Source organism: Oncorhynchus mykiss, chromosome 24 (genome assembly GCF_013265735.2).
Source record: "Oncorhynchus mykiss isolate Arlee chromosome 24, USDA_OmykA_1.1, whole genome shotgun sequence".
NCBI lineage: Eukaryota > Metazoa > Chordata > Actinopteri > Salmoniformes > Salmonidae > Oncorhynchus > Oncorhynchus mykiss.
The window spans coordinates 15,998,872-16,019,464 of NC_048588.1; the positions used below are offsets into that span (position 1 = coordinate 15,998,872).

Sequence of the window (20,593 nt, forward strand, 5' to 3'; positions counted from 1 at the left end):
AGTTCCCACATATTCTGAGCACTGCTTTTCCATCACTCCGCAGTCCAATTCATCCCAAACAATCTCAATTGGATTGAGGCCGGGTGATTGTGGAGATCAATTAATCTGACGCAGCACTCCATCACTCTCCTTCTTGAATAAATAGCCCTTACACAGCCTGGAGGTGTGTTTGGTCATTGTCCTGTTATAGTCCCACTACGCAAACCAGATGGGATGGCATATCGCTGGAGAATGCTGTGGTAGCCAAGCTGGTTAAGTGTGCCTTGAATTCTAAATAAATTACAGAACAGGGAATAGGGCCCTGGTCAAATGTAGTGCACTATACAGGGAATAGCAAAGCACCCCCACACCTACTCCATGCTTCATGGTGGGAACCACACATGTGGAGATCATCCACTCACCTACTCTGCGTATCACAATTCCACTGCAGTTGGAACCAAAAATCTATAATTTGGACTCTTCAGACCAAAGGGAAGATTTCCACTGGTCTAATATCTATTGCTCGTGTTTCTTGGCCCAAGCAAGTCTCTTATTATTATTGGTGTCCTTTAGTAGTGGTTTCTTTGCAGCAATTCAACCATGAAGGACTGATTCACACAGTCTCCTCTGAACAGTTGATGTTGAGATGTGTCTGTTACTTGAACTCTGAAGCATTTATTTAGGCTGCAATCTGAGTTGCAGTTAACTCTAATGAACTTATCCTCTGCAGCAGGTAACTCAGGGTCTTTCTTTCCTGTGGTGGTCCTCAGAGCCAGTTTCTTCATAGCGCTTGATGGTTTTTGCGACTGCACTTGAAAAAAATATAAAAGTTATTTGAATGTTCCAGATAGACTGACCTTCCTGTCATAAGGTAATGATAGACTGTCATTTCTCTTTCCTTATACAACCTCTACCTTGTCACAACACAACTGATTTGTTCAAACGCATTAAGGAAAGAAAGGTTAATTGAAATGCATTCCAGGTGATTAACTCAAGTTGGTTGAGAGAATGCCAAGAGTGAGCAAAGCTGTCATTAAGGCAAAGGGTGGCTATTTGAAGAATCTCAAATATAAAATAGTGATTTGTTTCACACTTCTTTGGTTACTACATGATTATGTTATTACATAGTTTTGATGTCTTCACTATTATTCTACATTGTAGAAAATTGTAAAAAATAAAGAAAAACCCTGTAATGGAGTAGGTGTGTCCAAACTTTTGACTGGAACTGTATATATTGAAAGCAGGTGCACATAGGTGTAATTTCTGAGTTAATTAAGCAATTAAAATCCCAATATGCTTAGGCTCATGTATAAAAATGCCCAGTTGTCCATTATTTTGGCTACAATGCCTAGTCGTGCTGAGTGATTAGTGCTTTTTGAGGTATGTTCGGTTTCGGTTCAATTATTAAAACAATTACGGTTTTCGATTACTTTTATTAAATGCTCTGTGCATTACGTGGGTTGAATGCTGTAATAACACAGAATAAAATAATTAATAAAGTCCCATGATGGTAGTGACTGCCCATTACTGCTTATCACTTATTAACCATTATTTATTAATCATTACTTCAGTTTAATAAAATATTTCAGTTGTGTATATTACATGTTTCATTTGATTACTTGATTATTTCATTCCAAGTTATCATCTCAGCTCTTTAAAGCTGCTGCCTATTCTGTCTGACAAAATCACAATTTTGTAGTTCAAAGTAAATAAGGCATACTTATGACTGCTGAATACCATCAATCACTTTGATTATGTATTTTCAGATAGAGATAACTTGTGAAGCAACAGCTGCTCTCTATAACACCTCATGATTGTGGATTCTCTTCTGTAGCAGGCGTAAAATAATCTGGACAAGTAGGTGCGCAATGGATTATGGTCATTGTAGTTAATAACCACGTTTTTGGCACTCAACAGAAAAATAACAAATGAAATATAAGTCAAATAATTGAACATGCATCGGTCAATTAGTAGTATAGAAATCAACATTTAGGTTAATCACTAAGCACTAATGGTTACAAGAAGAGATCTGTGACTTTGAAAGAGGGGTCTCAAAAGGAGAATAGAGGGTGTGTGTGTCTCAGTCACAAGATCTCAACCCAGTTGAACACTTTTTGGGAGGTTCTGGAGCAGCGCCTGACACAACATTTTCCACCACCATCAACAAAACACCAAACGAAGGAATTAGACGTGAAAGAATGGTGTCGCATCCCTACAATAGAGTTCCAGACAAAAGCACATTGAAGCTGTTCTGGCCCTATTCCCCATAAAGTGCACTACTTATGGAGCAGCCGCTGTCCACTCCCTAAAAAGGATGCTCACCCCTTGATTAAGGGGATTAGTGTGTGCGTGGAAGCAGCACCACTCCACAGAGCTTGGGCAGACACAAATGCAGCTCCACACCCACTGACAAAGTCAGAGGCGCGTCCGTCCGTCCGTCCGTCTGTGGCTGGAGCCCTCAGATCTCTCAGCCCAGCCAGAGACACAGTGTCCGTGTGTGCATGCCTGACACTGCATGTTTGTGTGCGCACGCGAGTCTGTGTGAGTGTCGGGTGTATGTACCAGCGGGAGTGTCTGACGTTGTGTGTGCGCGCATTTCCCCTGTCATTTCCTGTAAGAGGCAATGGGGAAGATAAAGGAGGTGACAAGTTTTGGGTGACCTCCATTCAGTTGTCCATAGCAGCCGGACATAATACTGATCTGCTGCAGGCCTTACACTAAGGCATATTATGATACTCTCTGGCACAGCAAGGATAGCATTACCAAACTGAGTACAAGAATTGAGATTAATAGAAAAATATAACTTCTAACTTGTTTTCTGGCGGCTCCTCCATCGATTTCAGCGTTATCACCGTGGTCAGATCAATCTAATCCAAATGCTTTTTACGAAATAACAGGCGCCCGGATTGATTCACTCATGGGGACAATGATGTCCCGCCTGTCCCTCTATTACAGAATCAAAATGGCCCCCGGTTGAATTGTTTTGGCCTGGGCAGTATTTTAACAAATGGCGGTGTTCTAATGGAGCCAGGGCAGGATCAGCTGTAATGTGATTTCCTGGTGCTGGGGCTGCGGAGGCGTGGGTTGAAAGCCAGGCTAAATCATCATTATCATTGATCAGGGCTAGATGTCAGTCCAGTAACATGTTAAGGTGACACTGAGCGCCCTCTTCAGCCTCAGTAATAGGACTGTTATTACGGCCTATGAGATCAATGTGTCAATTACTATTTACTGGGATTGGCCATTTTGGGTCTGAATTGATGCAGAGAGTGGGAAGGAGACTGAAGCAGTTGGGAGAGAGAGCGAGGGAGAGAGAAAAAGAAAGAGAGCGGGGGAGAGCGAGAGATGTGATTGTAAAATCATAAAAAAAGTTTAGATTGTGTATGTGCTTAGACACACACACACATTGAAATAGAGGTACACACACTACTGAGGCAACGGCCATGACCTTTGGAGGAAAGTCTAAGCCTGCTGAAGTGGAAAGAGTTGGTTTTGGCCCAAGTCGACTTCTAACATGAAGGGTTTCCCTCATATAACAGCAATCCTAAATGACTGCTAATTACTGGGTAGTAGGCTGTAAAGCAGCCAGACAGAGATCCACACCTGCTACATCCATCTATCTCCACCTCAAACGGCCACTGGGCAAGCTAGTAAAACAGACGTGTACGTCCTAAACGGCACCCTATTCCCTATATAGTGCACTAATTTTGACCAGGGCCCTATTCCCTATATAGTGCACTAATTTCTGGTCAACATTAGTGCACTATCTAGGGAATAGGCTGTCATTTGGGATGACACCATGTTTCTGGGTCTCTTGACCGTCCAGCACAGCTCTGTTTTATCTGGCCTGCTATAGACTAGCTACTGTACCATTTTGGAAAATGTATTCACAACAGAACGGTTATATGACTTTTACAACCGAGGCAGAGTCTTCATTTTAGCAACACGTCAGTTTACAATGGTTATTATGTACATTATGTCAGATGCATGCCATTTAAATCACAAGGGTTTTTTCCTGCATGAAAGACGTCTTTAACATGTGTTATTTTAGCTTCAACACGACGGCGCTGTGAGCTGGGCTTGCATTTCTTCTCCGGGAGGGAACGTCTGGCTTCTGGTCAACGGAACCGGGAAGGTTATTATTTTATGAACCTGAGCGGAACCGATGGATAAAAACCGCACACTTCATGTGGCGGGCTGCAGTGGGCTAGACAGCAGGGGAACTGGGGAAGCCTTAAAGGGGAATTAAAAAGCAAGCAAATAAATGCATTTACAAGGAGGGGGACGTCACCACGTTTCAGACTGCAGCTCAGAGCTGAGCCCTTTACGAGTTCCCTGAATACGAACAGACAATTACAAGCTGAGGAAATGCTAAACAAATACAGCCTGGGCCTGGTCCCTGGAGTCTCAGCTGGAAGGGCCGAGGGGACAGGGTCAGAGTGCCCAGAGACTAGGAATGCCACCCGGGTCATAGACCACCTACATATCAGCCAATGGCTTTCAGTGCAATAAACTATAGGCCTTTGGGTGTATTTTATACAATAGTGACCAAGACTAGAGAGTATTTCTATTATATCTATATACTATTATCTGGGTAATTGTTGGGATGTGCATACACTATGGGTGAACCATATAGGTAGAAAAACATGTTACAAGTAAAGCCTGGACAAATTGGTTGAACTAATCTTTGGACTGTGATCAGACTGGTGAGTCATAGATTTATAACAGTTACTTCTACACACACGAAAACAATTACTCTATTTTCATAGGCATCAAGTGAGGTGGGTGGTACTGGAAGAAAAGAGACAAATTCTGTCACAATATTCACTAAGTTTCCTTCTCTCGCCGACTACCCCTCCCTCTCTTTCTCAGTCCTCCTTTCCCCTCCTCCTCTGTGGAACACAACCCTCAACACACAACAAACGCCGGCCACATCAGAGGCAGCTCAGGGGGGGGGGGGGGGGGGGCCTGTGATTCCGGCACGCCGCTGGCATTAGCGGGAAAGTAATTAGGGTAAGAAGTTCAACCACAGCTCCATGTCTGCAGCCCTGCCAGAAATACATTTCCTCTTCATTCAGTACCGTACATTCACCACCAACAAGCATATTGGAAACACATCGCCACGCCAGTGTGTGTGTGTGTGTCTGCGCTTGCACAAATCCCTTGGTCAAAACCTAGTCTATTGGCACACTGGTGCAACAAAAATCGCCATCAAAAACAGTCAGTTTAAGCTAAAGATCTATTTTTGCATAGGCTGCGTTTCAATTCACAGCATCCACCTATGTAGCCCTTCTGTATCTGCTGTGGAAAGTGGCAGAGCTAACTCTCTGTTTGTCAGACCTGGAGACATCTCGGAAATTGTAGCATCCAAACAGCATCTGGTCAAGTGTGCTTTCACTCCTATACTTCAGCTGTGACACCGAGAAGCACAGTGGTGTCAAATATCCTATAGTAAAATACTATAAAAGTAGCAGCATATGTTCAAGGAAGATTGAACAACACCACAACAAGTCAGCCAGAAAGGGTATTATTAACAAAAAATACTTTCAAATCTGACAGGGCTTTAAAACCAAGGTAATTCAACCTGTATGCTTTATACCGAAATGCTTTGATATCAAATACACAACATGTTGCCTCTGTCCAAAATGGTTATGAACACTACTGAGGAGTGCACTTTGTGATAACACATGGAGTTGTGCTTTACAGTCAAGTGTCAGATGAGAATTGAATACTACTAAAATTATATTTCTATAAAGTAATACTACATCATCAACACGAAAAAGAACAATTGCGCTTTGAATAAATGTCAACGAGCCTTGTCGGTAATTAACAATACAGATATAGGCTACCTGCCCTGCAGCATCTTAAAAAAGAAAATAAGGAAAATTGCTTTAAAACTCTTCAAAAGGCTTGGGTCTTCCTATCCTTGGAGACCTTGAGTTATACGAGTGTCCCAGTCTGCACGGAAAACACAGAGGACAGACAGCGCACAGATCTAAGCAGAAGTTAGCTGCACCTGGACTAGACTGTCTCAGAGGAACGGTCAACAGGGAGAGGAATCCATGACACGGGATGGATGAATCCCAAATGGTACCCTATTACTTAAACAGTATAGTACACTACTTCTGACAAGGGCCCACGGGGCTAACCCTAACCATGACAGGAGAAAAGAGATTGTGTGCTAAATAGCATAGCATCCCCCTGGTCCATTTCTTACTCACATGCAGAACAACAGCTTCCTGGTGGAGAGAATGTATTGGTAACTAGAGAGTGCCATGTTCAAATCCCTAGTGAGGTACAGTATGCTGAAGTTTTCTTTACCAGATGAGATACTCCATCTGGTTTCCATCCATTCACTTCTTGTCATCCTCACACACCAAAGTAATTGCAGTTGGAAGTTAGTGGTATGTGATATTTGGGGAAAAGAATACACTACTTCCCTTAATAGAAATATAGGGCATATTAATACAAAGTGGCTAAAATTCTAAGTTGATGAACAACACCTTCAGTATTACAAAACTGAAACGCTCTGATTAGATTTTTTACATTACATTTGTCATGAAAGGACTGTAAAACATACTGCAAAAAAGCTGAATGAACTGTGGACTGAAAAGTATTTATGCCTCATTGTGACCTGTAAAAAAAAAAATGGTCTGCCACTTCCACTACATACCACTTAATTTAAACTCACTTCCCATTTGAAGGGGGAAACTGGCGAGGCAGAACATATTTTCGGGCCGACAGAAAACAGACGTTGAAGTCAAAATCAACGCTTCGAAATGAAGCCAGAGACTGCCCTCTGTAAGCGCTGAGTGTGTGTGTGTGTCTATGTGTAAATGTAAGTGTGTGTGGCCTAAAATTAAAAGGTGGTTTAGTTGAGATTACAGGCATTCCCGTTTTCACAGACTAACATTACAAAAGGTTCTGGAATGATTTCATCAGAACTCTTAAAAACAGCATGACATTCCCACCCACAAATTAAAAACTAACAAAAGTGGGAAATAAAGAAAAATGTCCCTATTTGAGCTTTATCTTAATCATAATAAATTCTGTGGTTGGCTGGACCGCAAAAGACAGCACTGTGACTGTAGCGGTGTCCCCGCTGGGGAGTGAGTGTGTGTATCATGGAGACTAAGGCCTAATGCTGGTTTCAAAAGCATCACTTCCCCAAATCCCCATAATCTGGTGCCTCTTTAATACAAACGCTCTGAGATTTACCCTTTAATACACTTTAGAGAGGGATACCTCGCGTTTACCATGGCTAAACCTGTCATGAAAATAGCAATGAAAAGCACAGCTTAGAACCACAATAGGCTTTCCCTTAAGTCTCTTCGAAAATGTATGGTGGAATGAGTGGGGTTTTCCCTGCAATACTGTAATTAATATAAAGGCATTAGGTGACAACAGGACTTAATGGATAAAGCTTTGGGATAAAGACAAAATTAGGGACATGACATTATCCCTCTCTTGTAGGATCAATCTCACTTTGTTGTTGACGGGTGTCATTTAAAATTACACATAGCTTTCATCTTCCTGCGTCAGATTAAAAACTGTGTGCTAAATGTGTCTGTAATGAATATTGAGATAAAGGGCATGACACCGGCCTGGTTGTTGAGGTGTGAAAAGCCTTGACCCTCGAGCCCTGAGTTATAAGGGACAGGTCCACGGGAGGTCCACAGGGGCCAGAGGAGGTTTACAGGAGCCAGATGGAGAGCTGTGTCCTGGTGCTGAATCCATGTCTTGAAAGGTCTAGCAGCAAAAACACTGGTTATGGTAAATATTGAATAAAATAAGTGTACAAGTAAACAAGAAAAACATACACTGTATCCTCCTTCACTGGTGCTGACTGTTTCCAGGCTGCTACTGGCTACAGTCTGGGAGGTAGCCATGTTGAGCATTTCGTCACCCACGGGGGAGTCACAATGTGTCGCGGCCGGCCGGAACCCTCCCAAAATACGAATCCATCCGTAATCTCCATGGTGACAGAAGACTATTTGTCAAAAAGAAATTATAATAAAAAATAAAAGTCATACCCACATCCTCTGTGCATCTGGAAATCTGGGGTGGGCGTACAGGGAAGTAAGGGGCCCTGGTCAGAAGTAGTGCACTATACAGGGAAGTAAGGGGCCCTGGTCAGAAGTAGTGCACTATACAGGGAAGTAAGGGGCCCTGGTCAGAAGTAGTGCACTATACAGGGAAGTAAGGGGCCCTGGTCAGAAGTAGTGCACTATACAGGGAAGTAAGGGGCCCTGGTCAGAAGTAGTGCACTATACAGGGAAGTAAGGGGCCCTGGTCAGAAGTAGTGCACTATACAGGGAAGTAAGGGGCCCTGGTCAGAAGTAGTGCACTATACAGGGAAGTAAGGGGCCCTGGTCAGAAGTAGTGCACTGTACAGGGAAGTAAGGGGCCCTGGTCAGAAGTAGTGCACTGTACAGGGAAGTAAGGGGCCCTGGTCAGAAGTAGTGCACTATACAGGGAAGTAAGGGGCCCTGGTCAGAAGTAGTGCACTATACAGGGAATAGAGTGCCATTTGCAATACAACAAAAAGTGATAACAAAAGCACGTTTCTTCTTCCCTGCTGAACTTTCACCCTGGGAGTGTATGTATGCTCCCACTCCTAAAAACACCAACAAACAGTTAGCATGCCTCCACCTTCCACCCCCTGCCTCTGTGATTTGCATTCATTGACAAAGAGCAGTCTTAAAATGTTCTGAATGTTAATACCTGCGGACCTAATTAAAATGAAAGAAAATAATAACAACGACTAGCAGCAGCAGGGGCTGGAAACACAAATCCTTTCCAGATACTATGTGAGGAGGAGGCAGACCAGAGCCCAAGGGCTGCCACAGGATGGCACACAGGCATTCTTTACTAATTCCCCCACTGGCGCAGAGCGTGAAGGGACACATATGTACTTTGCCGTCAGGAAAATCACTCGATCTATAAATTGTTTTGGCTTAACGCATAATCCTTTCCATTGATAAAATTATGTTGAGTGCGCCTGGCTAGAAGTTCACAAATACAAGGATAGGCACAGATGCTTTTTGACTTTCTAGTTTTCCTTTAATTTGCAAATCTTGTAATCTAAGCCTAGAGCTGACTGAACCAACTTCAAAACCAGCGCTGCTCTCGCGGCCAAGACTCCAATCTGTTTTCCATTTAAGTGTCAAGCCGGCATCCTTTTTGCTGGTTGACAAAAGCTGTTATTTAAAATGATTATATGCTAAAAACTGTGTGAGGACCTTAGTAAGTTTACGAACGGCCCGAACGGAAAAACTGTGCTGCGGCCATAGGGGAGTTTCTCTCATCTTTTAATGTAGTGTTATTTACCAAACACTTCTGTCGGTCGGGGGTCAGGACGGCCCCAGTCTGGATGTGCCATTCAGCCAGATGTCAGGGTTTGGGCTTTTCAGCAGCAAGCATGTTTTCAGAATTAGTGCTGAGCGTCAGTCACTGGGCGAAGTAGCCAAACCCTCCCTGTTTGTATTCCTCTCTCCGTGTCAGCCAGGACACATTCAGAAGACTAAAAGAGGCAGTACAGAGGCCGAGGAGGGGCCAGGCAGAGCCAGAATCGGTGGCAGAGGCAGAAGGAGAGAGAGAGGCAGCAGAGGGGGAGAGAGGTAAAGGAAGCAGAGGAGCAGGCAGTGTTCCTTTAAAAACATGGGGAAGGTGGTCTCCATCAAAGCCCAGCCGAAGACAGACTTCCTTATTTCATTTCCTGGGGAGGAAATATCGAGTTATGTTTTCGCTGTTCTGGAAGAGGGGAAAGGGGGAGTTCACAGCAGCCTTTGCAGGGTATGGAGAGAAGAGCGCAGAGCAGTCGTCTGTGGTTCTCTCTTACCTTTACTCTTCTCCACCAGCCAGCCATTCCCCACTCCTCCGGCTTCCCAAGGTGCCACATAACTTCTTAATCTCCTCTCTCCTTGCCTTCCTCCCTCTCTATGTATGTATTTGGGGGGGCTTGTGGTGCTGTTACTACCCAGCTTTCAAATGTACTTAAGATTTCTACCTCGTAACATCAATGTGAGGCAGTACAACCAAGGGCCCGAGCCGGTCTCCCCCTTCCTTTCCACACATTTTAAATGGGAAAACGTCATAAAGATTGACACCCTGGCGAAAGAGACAGGACATTCCATTAGCACATGGAAGTTTCAAATCTCTTCTCCTCCCCGCTCATCTCCTCTCTTCTTTTACCTGCTCCCTTCCCTTCCTCTCCTCTACCCTCCTCTACCCTACTCTACCCTCTTTCTAGCGAAAGATCAAAACAACTACTTGACCTGTTTCCTTGTTAAATCAGGCATTTGAGGAAGGATGGATGGGAAAGGGAACTCATGTTAAGGCTTCGTCTGAAATGAGAGTCAATCCCTATACAGGGCACTACTAAATTGGGTGTCATTGCAGACGTAGTCCGAGTATGCAAGTCACGTTGACATGTTGTGCAATCCGGTTCCACTGTGGGTCTGTCTGTGACCAATCAGTGAGAGGGAGGCCAGAGAAATACAACGACTAGACCAGACATGAGTCTATTATCATACATATACTAACTTCTTAGAAGCATCGAAAACAGGCGAGCCGTATAAAATAAAACTATGCCTTGTTGCCAACTGACGCACATCACACCTACCAGTGGTCATGGTTACCAGCAGCCATGGTTAGCACATGTGGAAACTGGAGAAAGGCTATTGATTTGGCTTGAGAGCTAATGGACTGTAACGCTATTTGATGTCATCAGGAACAGCAACTTTCTTTCAATATTGGAAGGCCCTGTGCTTGCACATAGAATTACATATAAACTCACATTATCGGATCTGTATGGGTTTGTAGTGTAAAAAGCCCCGCAGCGGTCTAAGGCACTGCATCGCAGCGCTAGAGGCGTCACAACAGACCCGGGTTCGAACACAGGCTGTATCACAAACGACCATCATCGGGAGTCCCATAGGGCGGCACACAATTGGCCCAGCGTCGTCCGGGTTAAGGGAGGGTTTGGCCGGGGGTGCATTACTTGGCTCACCGCGCTCTAGCGACTCCTTGTGGCAGGCTGGGTGCCTGCAGGCTGACGAGGTCATCAGTTGAACGATGTTTCCTCCGACACATTGGTGCAGCTGGCTTCCGGGTTAAGCGTGTGGGTGTTAAGAAGTTGGGCGTGTAAAATTATTCACCCCCTTTACTTTCAGTGCAGCAAACTCTCTTTTTTTTTCATCAGACGAGAGGACATTTCTCCAAAAAGTATGATCTTTGTCCCCATGTGCAGTTGCAAACCGAAGTATTTCTTTTTATGGCGGTTTTGGAGCAGTGGCTTCTTCCTTACTGAGCGGCCTTTCAGGTTATGTCGATATAGGACTCGTTTTACTGTGGATATACACACTTTTATACCGGTTTCCTCCAGCATCTTTACACGGTCCTTTGCTGTTGTTCTGGGATTGATTCGCATTTTTCGCACCAAAGTACGTTCATCTCTAGGAGTCAGAACGCGTCTCCTTCCTGAGCGGTATGATGGCTGCGTGGTCTCATGGTGTTTATACTTGTGTACTATTGTTTGTACAGATGAACATGGTACCTTCAGCCGTTTGGAACTTGCTCCCAAGGATTAACCAAACTTGTGGAGGTCTACAATTTTTTTTCTGAGGTCTTGGCTGATTTCTTTTGATTTTCCAATGATGTCAAGTAAAGAGGCACTGAGTTTGAAGGTAGGCCCTGAAATACATCCACAGGTACAACTCCAATTGACTCATTATGTCAATTAGCCAATCAGAAGCTTCTAAAGCCATGGCATCATTTTGGGGGATTTTCCAAGCTGTTTAGAGGCAGTCAACTTAGTGTATGTAAACTTCTGACCCACTGGAATTAGTGAATCAAAATTAATGATAAGTGAAATAATCTGTCTGTAATCAACTGTTGGAAAAGTTACTTGTCATGCACAAAGTAGATGTCCTCACCGACTTGCCAAAACTATAGTTTGTTAACAAGTAATTTGTGGAGTGGTTGAAAAATGAGTTTTAATGACTCCAACCTAAGTGTATGTAAACTTCTGACTTCAACTGTATATATACACATATATACCCACACACTTTTGTGGATTCAGTCAAGTCAGTCGCTGATATCAGACACCACCCTCCAAACTGCATCTCCCAGCATAACCCATCCCATATCCCAGGAAGCGATGTGATGAGGGATGTGTACTGTACTCACCCCAAGGACCCAGTGCTCTTGCACACCCCCAGGAGAGGCCTCTTGTCCGCAAAACCATCAATCATCAGCGGACCTAGGGGGAGAAGAGAGAAGGATGATGAGGGACTGACCGAGAGCAGTGAAACAACTGACCAACACAAAGAGGAACATTCATCATTAGCGGGCCATATGCATGCGAGACAGGCCTGTTGTGAAGTGGGCCCGGCCCAGCCTGCCAGAGCCACCCACTCCACTTAACCAACACTACCGCAGCAGGATGCGTGTTGATTACATTACAACAGCAGCTCTGTAATCAAGTTATACCCCCAAAAAACTCTGGAAGAGGAAATGGAGACAAAATATAAAATAAAACAAGAGACCCTCTCATTCCTGTCAACTTGGGAGGACTCATCCCCACCAACCACAAAATAATGCCCAGGTTCACATGAAGACCTATGGGGATCAAATATATTAACATACCAGCATGGAAGACATTAAGAGGAGAGAGACAGAGGACCAGAAATAGCACTCTGCGCAACATGTTGAACTCAAACCATCTTTCCCCTCGGTATGGAGGAGAGGAACAAGAGGGGGGAAAAGAAAGAGAACGCCTTCAAAGCTGAGGAGGGTTTTGTCTCCCTCTGTGTTTAATTCTTTTGGTTTTGGAGGGGAAATTACAGTATGGTAAAAGCCAAGTGGGCATATTTAGATTCAGTCAAAAATGGCACCCTATTCCCTATATAGAGCACTACTTTTGACCAGGTCCCATAGGGCTCTGGCCAAAGTGCCATTTGGGACACAAATTTAGGGCGGAGGAGAAAACATGTTGCATTAAGTCTACAGAGCCCATATTTCCCTTAATTGACACATTCTTAAAGATGGTGTTGGGAGGGAGGGAGTGGAGGGATGCGGTGTGTGTGTGTGTGCGTGTAGTGGGAGTCCAGATTGAAGAAGATGTTAGGCCTGTGGAGGGGAGTCATTTAGCCCTGACAGTAATCACTGTGAGTTCCTGTGGTGTGACCGTGCAGTGTGGGAGAGCCAACATGCCGTCCTCAAACCCCTAACACTCCCAAACACAGCCTTTCTTCTGCACTCATATTTCTGTCATCAAACATTACAACGGGGTCACCATACTGAGCTGTAGGCAAATATGATTACCCCGAAAGACCAAAGGGTTTCATTTGAACAATGCATTTAGGAAAATAAACAGTTTCTGTAAATACAGTCAGGAGAAAAAGATCTAAGATCTCATTACTAGTGTTGACTGCGCTTTGATTATGAATGGACTGTCATTTCAGAGTTATAGTTTAGCTCATTCGACATACAAATTCGACAATTGTATGTTTGAGCGTTGACTGTGTGCGCATCTACATTTGCCCATTCGACATTCGTATGTTTGAGTGTTGAGTGCGTGTTTATCTCATTTATAGAGAAAGGCAAGTCTAAAGTTAACATGTTTGCCGTTATAAATTATAGAATTTCCAGAGCTGTTTCAGTAATTAGGGCTTTAATATGGAGGCTGGACCTCTGGGTCATAGGAGTTCAGGTCCAGCACAGAAACAAAAACACAGCACAAAAACACAATACTATTACTGACATCCACTCTACTGTTCAAGAGATCAACAAAGGACTCATACATATTAGGATCACTTGTCATCAATGCTCATCTATTGTATTGTGAATCATTTTGGTAGGCGTATGTATGGTCTATACCAGAGGACGGAAGAAAAGAGCATAAGTTACAAACTCTGGGATGCTGGACTGATAAACGGAACGCTCTCTTCGGAAAACTGCAACTTCCGCCTCTATTCCGGGAAGGGGCCTTTTGACTTTTTTGAACCGACACCTATTTTCAGGACTTTCCAAACCCGCCCACCCAGGATCCCGACTAAAACAATTGGTCTTTTAACAGCTCACCACAGAGCAACAGTGTTTGCGCCCGGCTGGGTATAACAGATTGCAATCAGTGTCTCTCTCTCCCCCGCTAGTACAATTCATTTTTATTTTAGCGGTCAGAGAATCACTCTTCTCATGTGTTGGGTATCTGCTGCTTCTTATTACTGTCTGTGGCTTTCATCCCCGTCCAGGGCCCTTTCAATGCTGTCATTGTGCATTGTTGAAATCTGCCAAAGGACCGGAACACAGAGCAAGAACAAAAAGCTGATTTTCTCACCAGAACGCCACATGCTAGAGTTTTGTGCTTTTCACTTCATTTCTGAATTATACCTGCAGTGACAGAAAATTCTAACTTCATGCCTGGAGAATAACTCATTGGCGGAACGAGGGAAATCAAATTGTGTACCGGCTTTAGAGGATGTGAATGCTTATGCTTCTATATTAGATAAAACTGTGTCTGTCTGTGAGAGCAGTCCATAGGCAACCTTGAGGTGATATTTCCCCTCTGCTTTCCTTTTGAAGTCTCTGGTTGAACATGATTAGATCAAAACCTTGGACATGTTTTTCCCTGGCCTGCTTCTCTTCCATACCTAACCTTTAGAAATGCTATTACCCCTGTAATACAATGCGGCCAATGAGTTACTTGTACGAGAAATGCTGGTGGGGGGGGGGGGGCTCTGGCACTTCATTCTGAGCCAGCTGAGGCCAACAGTAATCATTCTTACAGGACTGCCTTTAATATTAGGATAGGAACAGGAAGAGAGGGGCTCCTGACTATTGACAAACCGGGGAGTCTTTAATTAATGCATGGTATATCACTGCAAACACAAACAGCATCAATTGTGACACACTTAACTTAGTTTCAAGAGCGGTCCTTGAGCGCTGGCGAGAACAGATTTGAGTTTAAGCGATTACATTTTTTACGGAGGAGTAGAGATTCATGGCCGTGTTGAAACCCACATCAGAGGAAAAACAAGACCAGTATCCTTCAAAACGCATCAATTCAACTGCAGAGCGTTTTTCTTCCACTTTGCAGATTGGGTGGACAAATATTGTCTAACGTGGATAGACAGAAGGTTCATGTGGCATGACAAGCTGAAAACAGCTCAGCTTTTCTACTGATTTCTAGAACGACAGCATCTTGGGGACTTGAGTCGCTGGGAACGACGTCGCTTACAATGTGCATCACATTCGAAGACAGTCCGATGTGAACCCGTAGAACGACATAAAAACGAAATGTTGGGGTACACCAAAAAGACGGCAGAGGTAAGCAATACTCACTGATATGGGGCGCCGGCAGGATGTGGGCAGCTCTCACAGGTCCGTGGCGCACAGAGAAAAGCTCCTGGGCCTCCCCACCCAGCTACAACAGAGAGGGGAAAAAAAGAATAGAGCAAGTTCAACAACAATATAACAAGTAAATGTAAGTGTAATGTAAGTGTAATGTAAGTCAAAAGCTTTGAGACTATTTTACAGTGGCTGGTCAGCTTTTTCTCCCGGCCTTCTGATATACATGCATACAATGAACGCTCAGTCTAAAACCATTCATTTACTCTGATTGCTTTTAAATAAAGGAAAGGAAATTTAACAAATGTATATATATTTTTTAAAGGCTTTAGTTGGTGTGCAAAAGACGACATTGTTATTTTACTGTGGTTGCGGTGTCGTTTCGTCAAAGACACTTGGACAAGCGAACACCAGCTGAACAGAGGGAATAGAGCTCGGCAGGGGGGAAGCCCGCCTATACAATGTTAGGGGAAACACTTGATAAGAAACGGTTAACAGTTGGCCATAGTCAGCAGGGCTGGAGTTGTTCTTTCTGATGATACTAAACTCCATGCGCTCGGTGGGGTGACCACTAGTTAAGAGAGATAGTATCTTTATTAAGAGGTCACTCCGATAATTCATACGGCCATACTTCCAATTAAGCCTCAGTGTCCTGAGGAGCCAAGTCGGCTCCATATACCTACAGTACTGATAGAATTATCAACGCCACACAACCACAAACTTACAGCTCCGGTTTGGATGGAGGCTAAAGGGTTAAGAAGTCGGCAGCAGGGCAAAGTCAAAAGACAATGTGGGGGCCCCTGACCGGAACAGAGAGAGATTTGTTCACACTGTAAGCAAAATAATCTATTCCAACTGCGTGGAAAGGGGCTTGTCGAGGAGGGGGGGCTGGTGGTTGAAGTGCCAGCCAAACCGCACATTAATAGCCACCAAGAAAGGTCCCCAAAGCATTGCGATGCAAACAAGCTGCCTACTCTTTCTGTGACCGAGCCAACAGAACAGAACGGGCTGCAGAGTCTGATAACCAGTCAGTCAGCTCAGCTGATGGCTTCCAAAAGAGCTATGATGACTGACATCTAAAATGCTTTAAACAGAACTGAGATCAAACATAGCCCAACATATAGTAACTCAAGAATAATAGGTTAGAAGATAGATACTGTTCTGGAAATAGTGTTGACACATTGACATTTTGAACATGTCCACCACATCTGCTGTGTAGGCCTATATCCCGTCGTTCTGGGACGCTACAGTATCTATAGCTGGAGGACACCAATATATTTTAGGTTATTGTAGGTTGCTTCCCATCTTTACTTATGTGTCAGATGCAAGGAGAACTGTTAATGGAAATACATCTGGTAGCTGTGTCCCTGCTCTATGCCATGGAGATGCAAGGTTATCCCCTGCATTAGGCCCCAGAGAGAGGCTTGTATAGTCAGGTCAGAACACTTGCGTGGTCTGAAGTGGCTCTGACGTGTGTAATGGTGCATTGTTTTAAGCACTAAACCCCATTTTTTTTCTTTTTTTTTTTTGCAATAAATTAGTGAAATGTGCATTATCACAATACTGCTGCCCTAATCCGCGTGTCTTAAGTAGATAAGCACATCCGAGGATGAACGCTCTTTTCGCAATTAGTAGCCTCTTTTCGAAGTGGTGAATCGGGCCATTGTTTTTATTAAAAGTGCAGCTCGGCCCAGTGACAATCGACAGATTAGACTAGAGCACAGATAGAGGGAATAACTGGGACTACGGTGGGATTCCTATGGCAAATGGAGAATAATGGAATTTGCCGGATTGTGTGTTGTGGAGGGGGTTTGGATAATAATACGGCGGGCATTGAGCATTACCCCACAGCTCATCCTTGCCTTACACGGCTCTGTGTGACATGACAGCCAGGCATCAACATCTATCTCTGTTCTCCGCCATTACATTGGCCGCCTGCCTACACAGCAATATGCCAAATTGCTTTTTCGTGTTTACATTTTTTTTTCTTTCATTTTATTCATTTCATTTGTTGGTCTGGGTGGGATGTTTTCAAATGGAAACCAGTGTGTTGTACACTGTTCTAATCTGTAATACCCCTCAGTTGTGACTCACAATATCTGGGCCATATTCACAAGTGAACATAGACAGGACACAATGCATGACATATTGGTGGGGGATGAATATGATCAGTGAATAATGATGAATACTTTCAAACAAAAATTAAGTGGTTTTGGGATCCTAAAATAACTGCAATTGATTTAAATGTTAGTTTCCATCATGAGGGACACACGACAAGCAAAATGGGACACACACAAAGAGCAACGTCTGGTACTAAGGACACAAGCAGGGGCCGTTTTCACTGTTGAGCTACAAAGCAGACTGCAGACCAGCAGTGATAACTTTACACCCTTTTGGAAACCGATGAAGCTCATAGCCAGGCAGCCAGTGGAGACAGGGGAAAATATCAGTGTATCTGGGACTGTACTCAGGCTAGTTTTAATAATAACAGCACCCACACAGACACCTCTCTTCAAAGCTGGTCATTTCGCCCAACACCTACTCAGTCCAACAACTTGCCCACGCTAGTCTTGGACTTATCTGCCTGGGGCCTGGCAAGCGACACCTTTTCAGTCAAAGATCCCTGGCTATCTAACAGGACAGTAATACACAAACAAACTCCCTCTGTCAGCCCGTGTTTGTGTGTTGTGTGTTGTGTGTTGTGTGTTGTGTGTGTGTGTGTGTGTGTGTGTGTGTGTGTGTGTGTGTGTCTATGCAGTCAGTGCCATTACAGAGGGTGTTGGTTTAGCGACTGTCACAAACACTTCATAGCCACTCACGGTTAGAGACCGAGGAGCTTTCATCACTTAATATGAACCCAGTGAAAAAACTTGTCCCGGAAACATGCCAAAACCACAGAAAAAGAGGGGAAGATGAAGAGGAAAAACACCTTAACAGTGAATCGACCAGTTGGGGTCAATTCCAATCCTTGAGCAACTGGTTTTGAAAAGGAACTATACCCAACTCAAGATGGTAATACACTATAAACTCAACAAAAGAAACGTCCCTTTTTCAGGACCCTGTCTGTCAAAGATCATTCGTAAAAATCCAAATAACTTCACAGATCTTCATTGTAAAGGGTTTAAACACTGTTTCCCATGCTTATTCAATGAAAAACAAACAATTAACGAACATGCACCTGTGGAACGGTCGTTAAGACACTAACAGCTTACAGACAATAGACAATTAAGGTCACAGTTATGAAAACTTAGGACACTAAAGAGGCCTTTCTACTGACTCTGAAAAATACCAAAAGAAAGATGCCCAAGGTCCCTGCTCATCTGCGTGAACGTGCCTTAGGCATGCTGCAAGGAGGCATGAGGACTGCAGATGTGGCCAGGGCAATAAATTGCAATGTCCGTACTGTGAGATGTCGAAGACAGAGCTACAGGGAGACAGGACGGACAGCTGATCGTCCTCGCAGTGGCAGACCACGTGTAACAACACCTGCCCAGGATCGGTACATCCAAACATCACACCTGCGGGACAGGTACAGGATGGCAACAACAACTGCCCGAGTTACACAAGGAACTGAGACAGGCTGGACTGAGGGCTTGTAGGCCTGTTGTAAGGCAGGTCCTCACCAGAAATCACTGGCAACAACGTCGCCTATGGGCACAAACCCACAGTCGCTGGACCAGACAGGACTGGTAGCTAGCTGCCTATAGTCTCTCTCCTCAATTCTCGGAAGAGGTGCGTTAACAACACACACACAATGAACAACGTGTCTATGTCAGACAGCCTCCTGTGTTAGTGTGCGGAGGGAAAGAGTGTGTCATTTCCCTCGTGGCCTGTGGATGTTTAGAAAGGACTGATTAAGGAATTAGTCTGTTCAGAGCTCATAGGATGTACAGTTGAAGTCGGAGGTTTACATACACTTAGGTTGGAGTCATTAAAACTAGTTTTTCAACCACTCCACAAATTTCTTGTTAACAAACTATAGTTTTGGCAAGTCGGTTAGGACATCTACTTTGTGCATGACACAAGTCATTTTTTCCAACAGTTGTTTACAGACAGATTATTTCACTTATAATTCACTGTATCACAATTCCAGTGGGTCAGAAGTTTACATACACTAAGTTGACTGTGCCTTTAAACATCTGGAAAATTACAGAAAATTATGCTATGGCTTTACAAGCTCCAGATAGGCTAATTTACATAATTTGAGTCAATTGGAGGTGTACACGTGGACGTATTTCAAGTCATACCTTCAATCTCAGTGCCTCTTTGCTTGACATCGTGGGAAAAATCTAAAGAAATCAGCCAAGACCTCAAATGAACCAAACATGAACCAGGATGAACCAAACACCTGAAGGTACCACGTATATTGTGGATATATTGAAGCAACATCTCAAGACATCAGTCAGGAAGTTAAACCTTGGTGGGTCTTCCAAATGAACAATGACCCCAAGCATACTTCCAAAGTTGTGGCAAAATGGCTTAAGGACAACAAAGTCAAGGCTACCTAAAATGTTTGACCCAAGTTAAACAATTTAAAGGCAATGCTACCAAATACTAATTGAGTGTATGTAAACTTCTGACCCACTGGGAATGTGATGAAAGAAATAAAAGCTGAAATAAATCACTCTCCACTATTATTCTGATATTTCACATTCTTAAAATAAAGTGGTGATCCTAACTGACCTAAGACAGGGAATTTGTACTACTATTAAATGTCAGGAATTGTGAAAAGCTGAGTTTAAATGTACTTGGCTAAGGTATATGTAAACTTCTGACTTAAACTGTATGTTAAGTTTGCATGTTTCTGTGACAGCTTGTACCTGAAACCTGATAGTCCTAAATGGAGGCTGTTGCAGAGCTGCGGGTTATTAAGTTGAGCTGACAAATTCCTCTAATGATTTTCCAAGAGAATTTCTCAATATTCCTGGAAACAAATTTACTGTGGTTGAAAAAATGGTTGTTTCAAAACAGATCTTTCAAATAGCCAATACATTTCCTCCTTGTTGGGCTTTGATATTAACTCTAAAGAATAGAAAATCTGGGTGAAAAGAAATTGCAGGAAAAAGTTTAATGCCATTACCACTACTACGTTTCTCAGTAAGTGGTTTCTTACTTTACTTCAATCCATATTCATCCTCATAAATATTTGACCCTGGGGAAGAGACATGTCACATCAAAACAAACCACCTAAGAATATCAAATGTCCTCCATCTTGTTGGCTAAGTCTACCTCCTCAGTGACAGGTGAGGAGGAGAGGAGGAAA

The 20,593-nt window shown here is 43.6% G+C and overlaps 1 protein-coding gene across 7 annotated transcripts in view; it reads right to left on the bottom strand.

The window, feature by feature from the left end:
- The window catches only part of LOC110503843 (breast carcinoma-amplified sequence 3), a 350,355-nt gene that overhangs the window by 320,552 nt on the left and 9,210 nt on the right, over positions 1 to 20,593 (bottom strand). For all 7 annotated transcript variants that reach the window (XM_036961229.1, XM_036961230.1, XM_021582400.2 and 4 more), the window contains exons 6-7: positions 15,325 to 15,406; positions 12,169 to 12,241 (exon numbers count right to left, since the gene is read on the bottom strand). In XM_036961229.1, coding sequence (XP_036817124.1) covers positions 12,169 to 12,241; positions 15,325 to 15,406 — 155 coding nt within the window. The remainder of the gene's footprint in view (positions 1 to 12,168; positions 12,242 to 15,324; positions 15,407 to 20,593) is intronic.